General features: G+C 35.2%; 1 protein-coding gene across 17 annotated transcripts in view; it reads left to right on the forward strand.

Annotated features, from left to right (window-relative positions):
* Positions 1–19,623, forward strand: part of szt2 (SZT2 subunit of KICSTOR complex) — a 108,858-nt gene that overhangs the window by 6,792 nt on the left and 82,443 nt on the right. For 13 of the 17 annotated variants that reach the window (XM_058778056.1, XM_058778064.1, XM_058778060.1 and 10 more), the window contains exons 9-31: positions 573–743; positions 865–1,096; positions 1,195–1,324; positions 2,101–2,246; positions 2,413–2,565; positions 3,814–3,928; positions 4,040–4,245; positions 6,026–6,262; positions 6,361–6,445; positions 6,533–6,621; positions 7,752–7,920; positions 8,745–8,859; positions 8,941–9,057; positions 9,139–9,339; positions 10,204–10,301; positions 11,221–11,359; positions 11,799–12,044; positions 12,721–12,928; positions 14,031–14,078; positions 16,397–16,524; positions 17,385–17,649; positions 17,732–17,903; positions 17,987–18,079. In XM_058778056.1, the coding sequence (XP_058634039.1) occupies positions 573–743; positions 865–1,096; positions 1,195–1,324; positions 2,101–2,246; positions 2,413–2,565; positions 3,814–3,928; positions 4,040–4,245; positions 6,026–6,262; positions 6,361–6,445; positions 6,533–6,621; positions 7,752–7,920; positions 8,745–8,859; positions 8,941–9,057; positions 9,139–9,339; positions 10,204–10,301; positions 11,221–11,359; positions 11,799–12,044; positions 12,721–12,928; positions 14,031–14,078; positions 16,397–16,524; positions 17,385–17,649; positions 17,732–17,903; positions 17,987–18,079 (3,563 nt within the window). The remainder of the gene's footprint in view (positions 1–572; positions 744–864; positions 1,097–1,194; positions 1,325–2,100; positions 2,247–2,412; positions 2,566–3,813; positions 3,929–4,039; positions 4,246–6,025; positions 6,263–6,360; positions 6,446–6,532; positions 6,622–7,751; positions 7,921–8,744; positions 8,860–8,940; positions 9,058–9,138; positions 9,340–10,203; positions 10,302–11,220; positions 11,360–11,798; positions 12,045–12,720; positions 12,929–14,030; positions 14,079–16,396; positions 16,525–17,384; positions 17,650–17,731; positions 17,904–17,986; positions 18,080–19,623) is intronic. The other 4 variants (XM_058778059.1, XM_058778072.1, XM_058778061.1 and 1 more) reach the window with 3 other exon arrangements.

Genomic DNA, 19,623 nt, shown 5'->3' on the forward strand with positions numbered 1-19,623 from the left:
CTTTGAGTTCTGCCTCAGTCAAGATTAGTTCATATGGCATTGAAGGCAATTTCATAAAAGCTCATGAGGTTTGGTCAAAAGTTAGTTCATATGTCATATGATTCTCATTTGAAGTTGCTAAATCATTTGTGAAATGAAGCATCTGACTGTAGGGAACCACAACTGATTTTACTTTCACTTTTCAAACATCTACATATAGCTAGGATTTGATTTGTTAGTATGCTAAATTACCAGATGTAGTAAAATTTATCACTGTTTTTACATTACTAGCATATTGGCTGTTTATTAGTACTTATAAAGCACATATTAATGCCTTATTTTGCATGATCATATTTTAGATCCTTTAATCCTCTCTCAATTTAACAACTAGCTTACTATTAATTAATAAGCAGAAAATTAGGAGTCTGAGGCAAAAGTAGTACTTAATAGTTATTTTATAGTGAGAATTTGTCCTTAAAGTGCGACCGTATACATACATATACATATATTATATGAATTAATTTTTTATTATTATTAGGTTTTGCATAATGTGACGTAAACAGCGCTGTAATGGCTGATCTGTGTGTTTCTAGTCTCCCAGCACAGGCTCTTTAATGAACACCTGGTGTCCGCCAGTGGAAACCCCGCCTTAGTGATGCGCAGGAAGAAACACACGGAGAAGGAAGTGCATGCTGACTTGATCAGTGTCCTGTCCATCAGACTGCGAGAGGGATACACCATCCGAGAGATCAACATCACTAAAGGTACTTCAACCTCATAAGGTGTTCAAATATGCTTCTGTAATGATCATATATAAATTACACAGTCTGCGTTTAATGCAGTTTATTGGGATTTCGAAATAATCATCTAATCTGTCTGTATAAGGAGGAAGTCAGCTGGAGGTGAAGCTGGTCCTCCTCTGGAAGCATAACATGCGTGTCGAGTACCTTGCTGTGGCGTCCTGGCCCCTGTATCCAGTCCAACGCACCACCTGGGTGGAGGTGACCATAGAGGGCAGCTACGACATCCTCCATGACATCAGCTGCACCATGAGGAAACCAATCACAAGCCCCTACCGGACGTCTGTCATCCGCCGCTTCTGGAACACTCTGCAGAGGTCCGTTTTCTGTCTTATCTTGAATCCTTTTAGATACTCTGCTGTCGGATTAAGTTTGTTGATGTAGAGTAATGCTGTATATTGCTTCTCCTCAACAGCATAAATCAGACAGACCAGATGTTGGTGCACCTGCAGTCCTTTAATTCCATCCCAGAACACTACACCATCCCCGAAAGCACTAAAAATGGGGTTCCTCTGTTTTACATCCCACCTGGATCCACCACACCGGTGAGTGTTAGTGCAAAACTACAAAGTCCAAAAGTTTGGGGTCAGCATGATTTGTTTTCACCAAGGATGCATTAAATTGATCAAAAGTGACAGCAAAGATGAAATGGATCACAGTTTCCACAAATATATAAAACTGTTTTCAACATTGATAATAATATTTAGAAATGTTTATTGAGCAGCAAACCAGCATATTAGAATGATTTCTGAAGGATCATGTGAAACTGAAGACTAAATTAATGATGCTGAAAATTCAGCTTTGATCACAGGATTAAATTATTTCACAACATATTCACATAGAAAACAGCTATTTGAAATGATAATAATATTTCACAATTTTACTGTATTTACTGTATTTTTGATTAAATAATTGCAGTCCTCGTGAGCAGAATAGATGTCTTTCAAAATCATTTAAAAATCATACTGTAGTACACTAATTAATGGGCAGTCGTGGCCTGATGGTTAGAGAGTCGGACTTGTAACCCAAAGGTCGCAGGTTCGAGTCTCAGGTCCGGCAGGAATTATAGGTGGGGGGAGTGAATGTACAGCACCCTTGAGCAAGGCACCGAACCCCCAACTGCTCCCCGGGCGCTGCAGCATAAATGGCTGCCCACTGCTCCGGGTGTGTGTTCACGGTGTGTGTGTGTGTTCACTGCTGTGTGTGTGCACTTTGTATACTTGGCCACATGTCACGTCACTTTCATTGTCACTTTTTAAGCTTCATATATTTGTTGTTTTGGTGATATTAACATGACAAACACAATCCTGTTCTCCATCAGGTCCTCTCTCTCCAGCACAGTGGCTCTAAAGACTCCAGCCAATCACAGTTTGCCTCCTACTGGAAGCCTATCCTGTCCATGGATGCCAACTTCTGGCAGCGCTGGCTGCACATGCATCGCATCGCTATCATTCTGGAGCATGACATGTGAGTGAACACAGCCTGGATTGGTCAGCAGTTGATATAGCGTAGTCCTGCGCTATATAAATTTTTTTTTTTATTTGAGTTGGTATGAAAATGTCAGTTTTCATTAATTCCCACTGGCTGTAAACTGTTTTGCTGACTCTGTTTTGCTTTGCCTCTCTCTGTTCAGCCCGGTCCCAAAGCATGTGCACAACGCTGGCTGTAACGGTCGCTTCAGCACCATCCAGTGTCGCATCTCTCACTCGGCGCTCACCTCGTTGCTCAGGGACTGGAGCAGTTTCGTCCTGGTGGAGGGATACTCATATGTCAAACTTATTTACAGGTGCATGTGTAGTTCAGTTGCCAAATTACAGAGCAGTGTTTTAACAAGTGTTATTCTCACAGTAGATTTAGACATTTCTCACACATTTAGACATTTTTAGGTGACCAGTGTTATTTTAGCAGCGTTTATACTGTTATATTATTTATTCATATTTTGAATGAGCTTTTATTTAAATTGTTTCAGTATATTTTCAGTTTTACATTTTCATTATATTTCTATATAGCAAATAAAAAATATTTCTATGTAGCTTTAATTGATTTTTAAATCAGCTTTAGTTTTAGTGACTTTTATACTTCAACTTTAACATATTTATTTTAGTTAGCTGCCAAGACAACATTTCTAATTTTCAGTTTTTCATCTAATATTTATATTCACATTATTCCCACACTACATTCAGATATATTTCTCATATTCAGACATTTCAGTTGACCAGTGTTATTTTATGTTATTAATTTTTAAACTATTGTATTATTTATTAATATTTTGAATTAACTCTTATTTTTACATTTCATTTTTATATTTTCTGTTATATGCTTTGGTAATTTGAAAGGTATTTCTTTATAGCTTTAATTTGTTTTTATTTTGGCTTTAGTTTTAGTAATTTTTATACTTCAACTTGAACATTTATTTCAGTTAGTTGCCAAGACAACATTTCTAATTTCATAAATTTTTTCATCAACTATTGTTTTATTTTATTAGATTTTTTTTTTTCAATGTATGTGACAACGTTTCATCACAGAGTTATTACAGTAAACTAAAATTAAAATTAAAGTTAAAACTAAAACCATAAAAAATGAAAAATTTCCAGTACTTGAAATAAAATAATTGTTAACTGAAACAAAATATAATATAAAACCCTTTCTATTTCAGCTAGTTGCCAAGGCGACATTTCTAATTTTTTATTTAGTATACCTTGATGTATTAAAATATATTTTAAAAAATCTACTAAAAATGACAAAAACACACAATAAATTGACTAAAATTTCTATTAAAATGAGATGGAAAAATATGTGAATAAAAACCTATTCAAAATATGAATAAAAATGTCAAAAAACACAAAATTACTAAAACTTTAATTTAAATGGAACTTTAATGAAAATGGAAAATATACAAATAAAAAACGATTCAATATATTAATACAAACTATATTAGTGTCTCAGTGATACTAAATAACGCTGTTTGATCCATAGTTTATTTAGCAAATTAAGGAGCAGTTTAGCAGTGTTTTAACAAGTGTTATTCCCACAGTGCCTCTGAGTTGCCACCCGTCTCCTTCTATCTGGTGCGTCTGATCTCTAAAGCTCCCTGCATGGTGCTGCGATTGGGCTTCCCGATAGGAACTCTGGCACACACCAGGAACAAGGTGAGGTGGCGTTTTCCACACTAGAGTTCAGTTCATTTGGTTGCTGTGAAAGCTGTTTTCAGAACGGCTCTGTAAGGAATAGAATGAGTGTTTCTGACTCTCACTCTGTAGATTGTGGATGAACTTCGAGAGCAGATCCTACGTCTGCGGTTTCCTCATCGAGTCCAGAATAAGGAGGCCACGCCAAAAACTAAACGGAAGATTCTGGGTAACGCGTCGCCCTCCAAATCCCCGCCTCTTCCTGCAGCCAAACCGGCGCTGTCTGACCGGCCGTGTGTGGTGGTGCTCAACAAACCCCTCGAAAAACTACTGATCAGGTCCGTGACATAACAATAGACAATAATAGATCTCATTACTGTTATCTGAATTTAATTGTTATGACAGACCTACAGTCAACATGAAGTCAAAATTGACCTTGTTTTCTGTCCACATGTCTTATGAATGATTCATTGGCGCACGTTAGTCTCTGAAACCGCTTTCCTTTTTGGCTGACACCAGCCCTTTTATATTTTCATATTTTAGATTTTTAGATTTAAACTCTGTGGGGACACTTTTATGATAAATTCCTGATGGATAAACTGGATTAAAATGCAAAGATAGTTTTTCTTGTTTTAATGTGTTTTACTTTAAATGTGGCAATTTACAAAATTACAAAGATTTGCAAGAACTGTTTTAATGTAGACTTCAATAAGTGTTATTTAATTATTATTTTTGGACTAATTTAGTATTCATTAATATTTTGATTAAAAAAAAAAAAAATTCTATTTTTAGTATTATTTTTGTTTCAGTCTTAGTAATATTAGTACTTCAGCTTCAGTGTATTTTATTTCTGATAGCTGCCATGCCAGCATTCCGAATTTTCATTTCTTTAAAGTTCTTTAAATTTAAGTGTTTGGAATCATTGTCCTGCTGCATAACCCAAGTGCACTTGAGCTTGAGGTCACAAACTGATGGCCGGACCTTCTCCTTCAGGATTTTCTGATAGAGTGCAGAATTCATGGTTCCATCAATTATGGCAAGTCATCCAGGTTCTGAAGCTGCCATCACACTACCACCACCATGTTTGACTGTTGGTATGATGTTCTTTTTATGAAATCCTGTGTTGGTTTTATGCCAGATGCAACGGGACACACACCTTCCAAAAAGTTCAACTTTTGTCTCATCAGTCCACAGAATATTTGCCTAAAAGTCTTGGGGATAATCAAGATATTTTTTGGCAAATGTGAGACGAGCCTTTGTGTTCTTTTTGGTCAGCAGTGGCTTTTGTCTTGGAACTCTCCCATGGATGCCGTTTTTGCCCAGTCTCTTTCTTATTGTTGAATCATGAACACTGACCTTAATTGAGGCAAGTGAGGCCTGCAGTTCTTTAGATGTTATTCTGGGTTCTTTTATGACCTCCTGGATGAGTCATCGTTGCACTCTTGGAGTAATTGTGGTAGGCCGGCCACTCCTGGGAAGGTTCACCACTGTTCCAAGTTTTCTCCATTTGTGGATAATGGCTCTGACCATGGTTTGCTGGAGTCCCAAAGCCTTAGAAATGGCTTTATAACCCTTTCCAGATTGATACATGTAAACTATTTTGTTTCATAATTTCTTAAGATCGCGGAATCATGTGTTGCTCTTTAAACATGCTTCACTTTTTGTCAGACAGGTTCTATTTAAGTGATTTCTTGATTCAACAGGTCTGGCAGTAATCAGGCCTGGGTTTGGCTAGTGAAATTTAACTCAGCTTTCTAAAATAATGTGGTTAATCACAGTTCTTTCATGATTTAATAGGAGGGGGCAAGCACTTTTTCACACAGGGCCATGTGGGTTTGGATTTTGTTTACCCTTCATAATAAAAAAAACTTCATTTAAAAACTGCATGTTGTGTTTACTTGTTATCTTTAATTAATATTTAAATTTGTTTGATGATCTGAAACATTAAAGTGTGACAAACATGCAAAAAACTTAAAAATCACACCACTGTGTATGTGTGTGTATATATATATATATATATATATATATATATATATATATATATAAGTCAAAAGGTTTCAAAAAGGGTTTAAAAAGCTAATGATTTAGTAAAACTCTTCTTCTGACATCCTGCTGCAGGTACGAGAAACTTCCGTCAGATTTCCGCACCCCTTTCATCTTAAACATGGAGCCGTTCGCTCAGCCGCCCATCATGGGCGCCCCTCTCAGCATGGCTGCCAGCAGGACTGCATCCTCCACCATGGCGTCTCTGTCCCGCTACTTCCTGCACCAGCGCTGGGTTTGGGCCGTGCAGAACGGCCCAGGAACCGCCGTATCGCTGCATGCGGTCGCTCATATCCTCTCCATGCTCTCCGAGTGAGTCTCAAACATCCTTGGGGAAACTCTGACCTATAATAAGTCAATTCAGATAATAGCATTTGTTAAATTCCTAATGGCTGTTTTTGATTTCGCAGTATTCGTCTGTCTGAAGGCTTCCACTTTGCCGCCAGCGGGGAGGGTATCGTCAATATGGTGGCAGAACTGCCAATGCAGGTGAAAGTATGAACACGCTCTGCTTGTATATCCCACTTTTAGCATTTGTTTTGGCGGTGCATCTCTAACTTTCAGCCACAACTGTGTATGCAGAGTCTGTCAGCTGATCTGAATGGAGAAAGACACACCTGCATAGTCCAGTACATCCTTTTCCCACCTCATTCCACTTCTACTAAGGACAGGTAACACTTCATCACACCTGTGCAAACCAGTACTGGAGTTTCTGTTCACTGCTAAAATCTTTGATGGATTCAGCTGAATGATTCCTATGCTGTAATTATCTAGAACAGATCATTGTAGAGCTCAGTGCACACTGACACAAGTCAATCATCACCCTGCTCACATTTAAAGAGCTTTTGATTTAGTTGTTTGAATGTTTATGATTTAATAAACCTAAGCTTGTGTGACAAGATGAAAGTATAAAATATCTGCAAATAATGAGTCTGATGCTGACAATATTTACTATAGCTTTACAATGAAACTGTAGGTGGGTTTAATGAATTGAATGAAAGTGTATAACTTTTAAAACATAATGTACAATTAAATATACAAAAAAAAAATACATAAAAAAAATCAATATAACATTAATCTAATTATGATTATTAAATGTTTTAATTCATTCCAAATTATTAACATTTGAAGATATTTTTAAATGTATTATTTAGCATTAATAAAGTGTAACTTTTAATACATGATATAAAATTAAATATACAATTAAAAAATAAATGAATAAAACTAATCAATAGAACATTTATTATAATTATAATATTTAAATAAATTTTAGTTTAATTTAATGAAATAACTGTTTTTATTGTTTGAATTAATTCCAAATTATTAACATTTGACGATGTTATGAGATTGATTATATTTAGCATAATAGATAACATAACATAATAGATTAACTTAAATAAATAATTTCTGTTATTAGTTTTATTTTAAATAAATAAGTTTATTTAGACAAAAGTTTTATTTGACAGATAAGATTGGGAAAATCTGCCTTCATTAATTGTCCAGGATCTGAACACTTTAAAAACCTCAAAAATAAAACAATAAATTCATGAAATAAAACAAATAAACAATAAAAACAAATAAATAAATACATACATAAATACATAAATATTGCAGGGTAGGGAAAATGTAAAAATAATTAGCAAAAATTGTTCGTCGTCTTCACACAGCTAATCACATACTACATAGGTGCATTAATTGCAAGTCAATTGAAAGACTAGAAGAGTGGCATTTTTTCATTGCAGCATTGTCTTATAATGGCTGTTTGGTTTGACTCTGTCTGTTTTTGGCATCGTTTCTCCAGTTTCTCCACAGATGATGACAATGACACTGAGGTGGAGGCCATAGATGTGGACACAGAGCTGAGTTTGGTGACGGAGTGCTGGGTGGAGCCTCAGAGTGGAGCGGTCTGCAGCTCACTGGAGCAGCAGAGACACTTTCATCAGCTCACCTACCAGGAGATCCCGCAGGCTGTTAGTGACAACATCATGACTGCCGCTTACATGTGACGTCACAGAAAATAAACTAAAAATCTAAATTATGGATATCAAGTAATTGTACCTAGTTTACAAAATCTGGGACTTGACAATGGTTGGTAATGATATTAGCTTTACATCACTCATAATAATTTTAAAGTTTTATTAATATTTTGAATTAGTTTTTTATTATATTTACCATTTTAATTTTAGTTTTGTTTAGGTTTTGTTAGTTTAGTACAAGAAGTTAAAAAAAGAGAAACGTTGCCTGAAATAAAACTGAAATAAATATATGTTATTTTAAGTTAATGTTTATATTATTTCCAGTAATGAAAACGTTAAAAAACCTAATGTATAAATAAAAAAATAATTGAACTTATTTTGTTTCAGCTAGTTACCAAAGAAACCCTTCTCATTTTTGTTTGGTTTAAGTTGTAGTACTAAAATAACCAAAACTAAATAAACAAAAAACTAAACACTAAAACATAAAAAAAACTTAACAGACATAAAAATAAAAAATAAAATTACAAAACCGAACAACAAAATGACTAAAACTTTACCTAAAATTAAAAAGAAAACCCAAAATATAAAAGTAAAATTCAAAATATATAGGGTAGGGAAAATGTTAACAAAAACTTTTCAAATATATTTCATATCCATTTTTTTTATTTAGAATAATGCACTGGTGAATTCTGCCTAATAACACCAGGAAAATTTAATAAGAAAGTAAATAGGGTTGGTTTTGATTTCACAGTGTATTTAGGCATTTTTACTGAGATCTGACAGTCAGAGCTCATAAAATGTGTGTTTTTCCGTTCCAGATTTTCCCCCGTGATCTGTCGTGCATGACGACGATGATCACGTTTGAATACCTCATCCAGCTGTGTCAGAATAAAGAGCAGGTGTGTCCTCTCAGCAGCGTCAGAGATGCTCCAGGTACGAACGTCCACCGTCACTCGTCTCCTTACACACAGTCGTATGAGATCTGATGCTCAGTGTGATGTGTTGCTCCTGTAGGCGAGATCCCCGCTGCTGCTGATGACTGCATACACACTGTACCTTTCCAGTTTGACCTGATGAAACTCTTGCCCAAGTGCCAGCAGATCGAGCTCTTCTTCTACACCTTCAGCCGAGGTATGACTGGTTCCTTTATCCAAATCAGTGAACACTGGGCCTTATTAAACTGTTTTCCTGTTGACCTTTGACCTTTAACAGAGGGTCAAGCGGACGCCTCCCATAGCGCCTCCTGTCTGCCCAACGATCTCCTCCTGAGCCTCTTCCACAGCTCTCTGCAGAACGAGCTCAGTGATCGAGAGATCCCATTGACCGACGGCAATCATGTGGCGTTCATGCATCACATCCTAGAGCGGGAAAGAGACGGTCATGTGGCTCCATTCTCACTTCCTGTCATTAAAGGTGATTCGGCTTTTATTTTTTAACGCTAAAATGTCTATAACATTCATACAGCCAAATAAAAACATACACTATTTTTTTTCCAAGAAATTAATACTTTTATTTATCTGAACTTGATTCTATTTATCAAAGAATCTTCAAAAATAAATTGTATCACGGTTTCCACAATTATTAATAATCAGAAATGTTTCTTTAGCAGCAAATCAGCATATTAGAATGATTTCTGAAGGATCATGTGACGCTGAAGTCTGGAGTGATGATGCTGAAAATCACATGAATAAATTATATTTTACAATAAATTCACAAAAAACATTTGTTTCAGATTGTAATAATGTTTCGTAATATTTCCACATTTTGATCAAATAAATGCAGCTTTAGTGAGCAAAAGAGACTTTTTCAAAAATATTTAAAAAATCATACCGACCCTAAGCTTTTGAATGGTATTCTATACTTTGTATAATAGTGGTTATCTTCCATGATTTAGGAAGGATTGTGCTAATGTGATAATTCAGAATATCTTGCCCCATAGACTTCCATTGTAAATTAATCACTTTTAACTAGTTGTTAATTTGTTTGTTTGTGTTTATATTAAACCCTGAACATTTTTAATCTGGATGCACAGAACAGCCATTAGTTGTACTCTTGCTAAGGGTTTGATAAATTGAATGGCTTTGCGCTCAGTGAAGGAGAAACACAATGTTTAAACTAAGTAGATGATTTAAAACACACTAATTGAAAGTTTTCACCCTAATGGATGCCAGACATCACAAATGACCTTTAATTGATTTATTAGCAGTTACTAGTGATATAAGAAGAATCTGACCCCTGATCTTCCCTCATTGTGTTTATCTCTGTGTGTGTTTTCAGAAGAGAGCTTGAAGCCTCCGGAGAGGCAGGACACTGTTCTTTCTTTCCACACTATAGGAAGCAGTAAAGAGGTGACGGGCTCCTCCAGCACACTACAGGTGCAACATCTCATATTACAGCTCAGCTGAAAAAGCCCAACCACACTCATAAGCAGTCCACACACGTGTGTCAAACAATCTTTGGCTAGTAAATCCAATGGAGTTACTTACAAGTTGCCTGGTAACTTTATAAGGAGCATAATACATATGACATAAATGATATCTGACCCTCACTGATGAAACTGAAGTGTACAACTTGCACAACTTTTACCAAAGTGGAAAATTAAACATCAGTTTAATGCTGCCTGGGAACAGAACCTATGACCCTGCCATAGGCATCATGTCTTACTGGTTAGAGGTGCACATTTGTACATCACTTATATGAAAGGGGAAAACACAAAAGAATTGCATTGCATTATTTTTGTATTTTCAATATAAATAAATGTTAATTAAATAAAAAAGGCATGGCTGGTTTGAAATGAAATAAGATGAATTAATAAAACAAAATAAAATGCTTAAAAGGATGTTCAATCCTGCTTGGGTCAGAATGAGGCGTTCACAGTTTGGCTCCTCTCACTTCAGCATCAGTTAGTTATTACTCGTGTTATGGAAGTGAAACATGCAAACTAGCGTTCAAAAGTTGGTGGTCAGCAAGATTGTTGAAAGCTTGTGCTGCTTCCATGATACTTTTTTTTCTTTTTCAAAATTCTTTGATGAATCGAAAGTTCAAAAGAGCAGCATTTTTGAAATATATTAAAAAAATATTTGAAATGTAAATCTTTTGTAACATTATGAATGTTTTTACTGTCACTTTTGATCAGTGTAATCTGTCCTTGCTGATTAAAAATATTAATTTCTTTCATTAAAAAAAAAAAAAATCTTACTGACCTCAAACTTTCAAACGGCAGTGTACTTATCCTTCTGTTGTTGGCAGAGTTGTTACTGTGTGTGTGTGTGTGTGTGTGTGTGTTCCTGGCAGAGCTTCAGTAATGCAGATCTTGTGGATGACGAGCCAGCTGGCGCAGAGCAGGACGGCTTATCTCCTCACTGGAAATGTTACGCCAAATACATAAGCCATCAGCAGATCCTGCTCACTTTCCTGCCAGCCACATTTACAGGTGCATCATCTGTCAATGCCACACCAATTAGAGCTCAATAGTCCTTTAGGTTTACACACATTATGGGACTGAAGTTATTTGAATGCTTTTTATTAAGCCGCTTACATTTTTGGCTGCAAATATGAAACATTCCAACAGTTTAACCCAGCAGCGTTTGACCAAACTAATATTGCAATCTGGAGAATGTTACAAAACTGTCAGTCGGTGGGTCTTTAGTAGTCTTTAGTAGTTTATACTTCCAATAAAAATGTTTCAGAAAAAAGTTACATTGATTATATTAAAAATAATAGTAGTAGTAATTTTGTTTCTTAATATGACTAAAACATTTATAATGAATCTATGAATATTAAGTATCATTGTGATCAATTTTCAATTTGTGTGTGTGTGTGCGTATAATTTTAGTTTTTTGGAATTTCAATTTAAGCTTTTATTTTGACAGATGTGCAGCTTTTGATGTCTTCTGGGCTGGAAACTGAATCTCCAATAAACAGCGGTCCCCTGGAAGAGGAGGAGACCTGTAGTCACGGCAACGGCCAACCACAGGCTGACTCCATCAGCAGCTCTGCCAATGGTCCACAGGTTAGAGCAGGTCAACACGGAGAACACAGGAAGGGGTCCACAGTGGAACCAGAAGCAGCACTGGAGACATCTGCAGGACAGAGCAGCATGAACACAAGTGATGCTGGTATGGGATTTTAAATTCTGATAAGTTTCCAGACTGGATTTGATGTGATAAAGTGGACAGAACCCGTAACCAAACCAGGGAGTTTAGTTGTGCTTCTCATCACGGTTTTTATAAGTAAAGTATACAATATAAAAACTATATATGTAAGTTATAGTTATTTAGAGGTAAAAATTAAAAACTAAAACCATAAATCAAATTTTATTACTTTAAATATTATTAATCTTTATTTATCCAGGCAAGTCACTGAAGTTCTTATTAATGTAAAAATTTTTAATTGAAATGAAGTGAAGCGAAGTGAAAAAAAGTCCAAAAAATATATAGTGCCTTGCACTCCCAAATCAATCGTAGGTGAGTTGGATGAAATTACAGTACAAACTTGAAGGCACAATTTCTCATTTTCATATTTAGTTTAACATGAGCTAAAACGAAATAAATGTATAGACCTATTTAAAAAAAAAAGAAAGAAAGAAAAATGGCAAAAGCTCACAAAATTAATAAAATTACAAAGTAAACAACATATAAAATAAAAAAGTAATTCAGAATATTCATAACTATAATGGCATCTTAATGCTACCAAAAAAAAAAAACTGTTTCACATGTTACAGCTGGTTAGGACAAAAAATGATCATGGGTGGGAGAGTTGTTTATATTCATAACTCTGTCTGATATCGTTCAGCTTCAGAGGAGAAGGACGGGGTTCAGTTTCTGGAGCCGCAGAAGCGAGACTGTCACATCACGTTCGGCAGACAGACGTCTCAGCAGAGCAGTGCTGACGCTGCACGACCCCGCTGCCCAATCTACATCTACAACTGCTCACTGGACTCGCTCAAAGAGCAGCTGGTCCATCCGCGCTCAGGACGCCAGCCCAGAGACGTCTTCTTCAGGTACTGAGACACTCTCCCACATGCAGATGAAAGCTACGGTGTGTAGCTTGAAGGTCTCAGGACATCAGCTCTGTTCCAAACCATAGAGAGCGGCCTACAGCATACATAGACAGCTACATTCTTAGGCAGCATTTAACTGAAGAAGGACCTTATAAGTGACAGTATTTTAGTATCATTGATATACTATTACAGTTTTTGTTAATATTTAGAATTTTATTTATTTATATTACTTTTATTTTTTTCTGATTTCTATTTTCTGTTTGTTTTTTATTTGTTTCCAGTATAGTTTTAGTTAAAGTTTTAGTAATTTTGTGTTTGCCATTTTTTTTTTAATACATTTTCTTTTCTTTTTTTTATATATCTATTAAGTTTGTAATAATCTTTATTTATTAGATTTACTTTATTTAGTTTAGTTATTTTGGTACTTCGAGTTAAGCTTTAAAGTTTTAGAAATGTATTTTTTTTTGTTTGTCATTTTCTTTCCTTTTTCTTTTCTTTTCTTTTTTATTATGTCTTTATAGTTTTTATTAATTTTTATTTATTAGTTTTACTTTTAGTTTATTCATTTTGGAACTTCAAGTTAAACTAAACGAAAATGAGAAATAAAAATTCATATTTAGAATTGTACTTTTGTATTTTTATTTTTTATAATTTTATATTTTTAATATTATTTATATTGCTGTTTCCACTTTAATTTTAGTTCAAGTTTTTGTAATTAAAAATGCCAATAGAGTTTTTATTCATATTTATTTATTAGTTTTACTTTAGTTGTTTTGATGCTTCAAGTTTTAACTAAATTAAAATGAGAAACAGTAATTTGAACAATTTTCATTTCAAGAAACGAAATGTTTTTTTATTTTTTTATGGTTTTAGTTTTAATAACCCCCATTAAGTGACTGAATTGAAAAGCTCTTTATTACCAATAAACATACCAATAAATGGTCTGGATAAAAGCATTGCTAACATCCTTATGTGTAATAAAGTTGCCTAGGTAAGCAGCTCGCTGTGTTTTGGAACAGAGCTGTTGTGATTGATCATTTCTGAGGGCATCATGTGGTCATCCTAATGTTATACTGTCTGGTTTCTCTTTGGATGAGAATAGAGCTCAAGAGACAGACACCTGGGAGTTCAGTCAGCAGTCCAAATACAGGTAGCCCTGCTTACTGCTTCCTGCTGCCGCCCTACAGCGGGACGGACGGACGGGGTGGGGCGGGAGGGAGGGGAGGGATATGAGGGGTGTGAGGGGGCCGCTTTGGCCCTGTTACCTTAAGGATGGCCTTTCTTTCTTTCTCTTTCTCTGGAGGGTTTTGCTGTTCTACGAAGGTGACTGTAATGAAGGGATATTAGGCTACTGAAGACTTATAAGGATATGAGGGCTTAAAATAACAGAATGAAGACAAGTTTATCGCTGTATCTGCATTATCATTCAAAGTTTGGGGTTAGTAATTTTTTTTTAAACATTTGAATAGTTGTATTTAGCGAGGATGCATTAAATTGATCAAAAGTGACAGTAAAGACATTTGTAATGTTATAAAATATTTTTATTTGAAATAAATATTTATTTCTATTCATCAAATAGTCCTGAAAAAATGTATAAAGCAGCACAACTGTTTTCAACATGGCTAATAATCAGAAATGTTTCTTGAGCAGCAAATCAGCATATTAGAATGATTTCTGAAGACTGGAGTAATGGAAATTTAGCTTTCTTCACAGGAATAAATTACATTTTAAAATATATTCAAAATTCAAAAGAAAAGTTTTATTTTAAATTGTAATAATATTTCACAGTATTATTGATTTTTCTGTATTTTGATCAGATAAATGCAGCCTTGGTGAGCAGACGAGACTACTTTCAGAAACATGAAAATATTTTATTGACCCCAAACTTTTCAACATTAGTTTGTTTATTGTTGTTGATTGGGGTGCACAGTGATTTGGATTGTTCTATATTATGTGTTTTAAGACCTCATATTCTTCTGAGGGTTGTTGTCTCTGCCTTCTGATGTTCAGTACCAGTCAAAATTTTGGACAAAAAGTTTATGATGAATGTCTAGAGTCAGCAGAGCTGGAATCTACACAAAGAAGAAGGTCCAAGGTTTTATTTGTCACATTTTTATTTGATTTGATTTTAATTTTATTCATTTTACTTTTACTTTTATATTTTATTTATTTATTTTTATTTTTTGCATTCCCATGCCTCAATATATGTTATATTTCAACAAAAAAGAGTTGAAAAGAGTCATAATGAAGCATGAGTAGATGTGTCCAAACGTTTGACTGATAGTGTACATACTTAAATTAGGAGGTTCGCTACCTGCTTGTAGACATTTAGGACATCTCAAGACATTCAAAACGAGGCTAAATGACTGTAATTCATAACTTATGTCCTCATTATTCTTGATGTATTTGTTCTCAGTCTTTGTTGATCTGGTATATTCTGCTGATAACCGTATGTCTCGGTGGTAATGTCTGACTACTCGGTGCTCAGATGAGTCTTTGGCTGCATATTATATTGGTGTCCTCAACGTCTTGATTTTTTTTCCACTTGACTTTGCTTTCCCTTTAAATGTATTTTTCCTGCTTTGTTGACCACAGAAATGTTAAACCTATGGCGTATAAATCTTGGGTGTTGTTACTTCATGGCTGTAAATCTGTTTTGCGTGCGTTTAAAGCTGGTTTGATATTTTCCCGTCCTCTTCGGCAGCAAAACACGACTAGTATTTATATTTGATGTTCCGCTGGACTGTAGATAAATGAAATCCTGTTGCACTGTGCTATTGTGCTGCTTAATATAAAGTATTACGCTCAGGAATACTGATGTTTTGGCCACTGATATTGAAAATCAACACCATCAGCAACCAGCCGTTAAGCCATTATTTTTAAATAATTAATTAAACATGTTTATTGTACTTTCTAGGGTCTATAATCACCTTTTTTCTTGCATGTAATGTAGTCAGTAAATACAGACCCAAATGAATAAAATCTGAAAAATAGAAAGCATGCATTTGCTGCTTGTACAAATGTCGGACATATATGGTTGTTGCATGTTGTCTTTCGGTTTTCTAACACTATTGCGTTTTCATAAAGGTGTCTTTTTTTCAGAAATTGCAAATAAATTGACTTATTTGTTAATTATAATTATAAATATTTATTTAACATAATAATGAGTGTTGTGTAAATTAGGTCTGACTCAATCTTACTACACTAATATATTTTTATAGGGCTGTAATTCAGCTGCATTTGAATTTACATGCATCAGCTAATATCAAAATGCTGATCTGATGACAAAGACTCTATAATAGACATATGGATAAATGTTTGACTTTGGTATCTTGGGTATTGCTTTTCCTGCTGCTTGCCTCTGCTATTTTAGGCTGCTGTCTGGTGTAGTGTTGTAGGAGTTTTCTGGCAGATTGTGGCCTGCTGTTATCTGGTGTGTGTGTGTGTGTGTGTGTGTGTGTCTCGCAGGTCAATCTCTCAGGAGCGCAGCAGTGCCTCCTCCTGGACGGAGCTCATGACGCACCCTCACAAACACAAAGAACTGGCCAACTACTGCAGCCTGCTGCAGGAGCACTACTACCAGAGCTATGTCAAAGGTCACACGCCAACATATGCGCATATATATATATATATATATATATATATATATATATATATATATATATATATATATATATATATATATATATATATATATATATATATATATATATATATATTAGATTTCTCATTAGTACTCATTAGTTTCATCATTTAAGCACATTTAGGTCCCAAATTATTATTAGAGTAAAGAGAAAAAAAAGAAAAGAAAACTGATTCTCATTATTGTGTCCATACATTTTTAAATTACATTTATTTTATTATTAATTTAAAATAAAAATATAAATAAATAAGCATTTAAGCACATTTATCTCCTGAATTTTCATTAAAGTAATGCAAAAAAGAAAAAATCTAATTCTCATTATTGCGTTGAATCTGGACATTTTTCGATTAAATTAATTTTATTATTATTTTAAAATAAAATGTTTTTATTTTATTTCTTTAGGTTTTTTATGTAATTCACATTGTTCTCAATGGTGATTCATTAGTGTCTCATTACTGAGATTATTAATGGGATCACCCTGTCCAGATAAAAAACATTTTTATGGTTGTCTAAATAAAAGGTATGTAATTAATTAATTATTTAATGTTTAAAGTACACAAGATGTTTCCTACGATCTGTTAATTATTTAATTTAAAATATTAGTCTAAAATAAATTGTCTGTAGATCTACAGAGAAAAAAAAAACAGTTTGATTATATAAATACTTGTGCATATGCATAATGCATTTCATATGAATTGGGGCAGAAAATGTGTTCATAAAGATAATATCACAATATAAAAATATGCTAAATGTTAAAAGAGTCGTTTTCACAGCTGATGATTTCATTGGTCTTGTGCCTGTGTTGATGGACAGGTGTTTATCGCAGTCTGCAGCAGTCGTACAACGTGAGCTCGCAGGATGTGCTGACGGCCATGGACTACTGCGAGGAGTCGCTGCAGGAGATCGACATCACTTCCTTCCTGCAGACGCTCTGCGGACACGTGCGTGTGTTTCGTGAGCGTCACGAGCTGCACGGCTGTGTCAACTCAAGCAAGTCCAGTAACTCTCCCACCACCTTTATCATCGGAGAGGGAGAGGATGATGGAGCCGACAGAGCCACGCTGGTGTCTTCATCCAGGTACTCACCACAGTGCAGTGCATTGTGGGAATTAATGCTTTGTTTTCATTGTATTCAGATATTATTGGTATTTTTCTCAAAGCATTGAGCTGGAGGACGTGAGTGAAGCCGATTCCAGAGGGAAAGTCTCTGCTCCCGCATCCCCGCTGGACCTGGACGAGCCGAAGTCTCAAAAAATCCCAGAATTCCCTCTGTCGCTCCTCCAGTCCCAGCAGAAATGTGAAGTGTATCCTGATTTGCACAAAATCATACAGGTATAGCTGACACCTAGCATCAGGGATGTAGAAATGGCATTTTTTAAACAAAAACGATATTACACATTCTGTTTGTTTTACAGGATAAATTCATGGAAATTGGTGCTCAATATTTCAAGACAGTACCGTCCAATCCACATTATTTCTTTTACTGTCTTCCATCTTCCAAAAAAGAGGTGCGTTAACATTTTAGTATTCCTTTTTTTTTTTTTTTTTTCAGTAATTTTGAATGTGCGTTTTAGCAGCATTAATAAGCTCCAGTGTTTGTTGATCACTGCTGCTGAATCTACAGCAACATCAGCTCAGTATGTTAAGAGTTTGCAGTCTGAGTTGACTGTGATGAGGGAAAAAAATATTATATTTTATTATATTATATTATATTTACAGTTTTTCTCGATTGCTAACACACTGTAACTGATTCATTTCAACAAAGACACGTTTCTCAAAACTTAACACATTTCACCTGTTTTCTCACATGCTCCATTTTGCTCAGTGTTTTCTGCAAAACTCTACACAAGAACCGCATCATTTTGCACAGGTTTAACCATGTTCTCACACAATATAACTACCTCAAGAATCACAAAATGAACACAAATAGCACACATTTACCCATGTGTGAACTTTCAGTAGCAAAACTGATGACGCACAGGTCAGAATCTCAGGATAATATGAACAAGAGCACAGGTGGTTATGTGTTTTGGAAAATGAATCCTGGTAGTGGGAGACAAAGAGGAGTAGGAGGAGAAAAGAAAAATGAAGGGGACGAGGTGAAAGGTCATTTGTTGCTGATGAAATATAAAGCACTATAGTTGACCATCTTCTGCATGGAATGATCATAAGGAAAGCTGCCTGCAGGCTCATCTACTTGCACATTACAATTACATTACTTCAGATGAGAGAACTTGTACTGTAAATACTGTAGCACACACCCTCAAACTCGTAAGTACTTGGCTACAAATCAATTCAACAGTTACATGTATTTGTGCAGAAATGAGAGTCGACTGTCTAGGGGAGGCAGAGAAAGTCTTTTCTCAGAAGACTAAGAAACTGTTATAGTATAACAAATAAGGATATTACCAATACTGTAATACAACTTGGCAGAGGATGCTGAATTTATTTATTTATGTACAGTAACTGACCATACATTCAAATGTGTGTTTACTGTATATTCAGTTGTTTGGTCTTTGAACTTTTCTCTTCTAGTGATTTTCATCTACTGTAGGATCACTTTACAGTAGTGTAGTGAAAGTAAACTTTTTCTTGAAGTTTATTGGTGAATTTCGCTGTATCTGCACAACTCTATTTATGCTGCATACTGTAACAGACATTGCAGGATTCCTTTTTCCGAAAAGGAGGTTTTTGTAACAGTGTTTTGAACAGTGTTGGGGAAAGTTACTTTTAAAAGTAATGCATTACAATTAGAGGTCGACCGATTCATCGGTTTTGCCGATTAATCGGCACCGATAGTTGATTACCGCAACTATCGGTTATCGGCAAAAATCCATACCGATAGTTTTCCGGCTTGCAACCGTTGCTGGAGCGGCTGAGAAGGGTCCACTGACATTATACAGTACGAGAGCGGCCTCTAGAGGCGGAAATCACTGACAGCACGTATTGTTTATTTTGACACGTGACACTGCGTGCTGCACAGAGCGGGAAACTCCAGACGCGCATTTAAATACAGCCGACAGAAAAGCTTGTCGCGGAACAGAGCGCCATT

Source organism: Onychostoma macrolepis, chromosome 06 (assembly GCF_012432095.1).
Source record: "Onychostoma macrolepis isolate SWU-2019 chromosome 06, ASM1243209v1, whole genome shotgun sequence".
NCBI classification, from domain to species: Eukaryota; Metazoa; Chordata; class Actinopteri; order Cypriniformes; family Cyprinidae; genus Onychostoma; species Onychostoma macrolepis.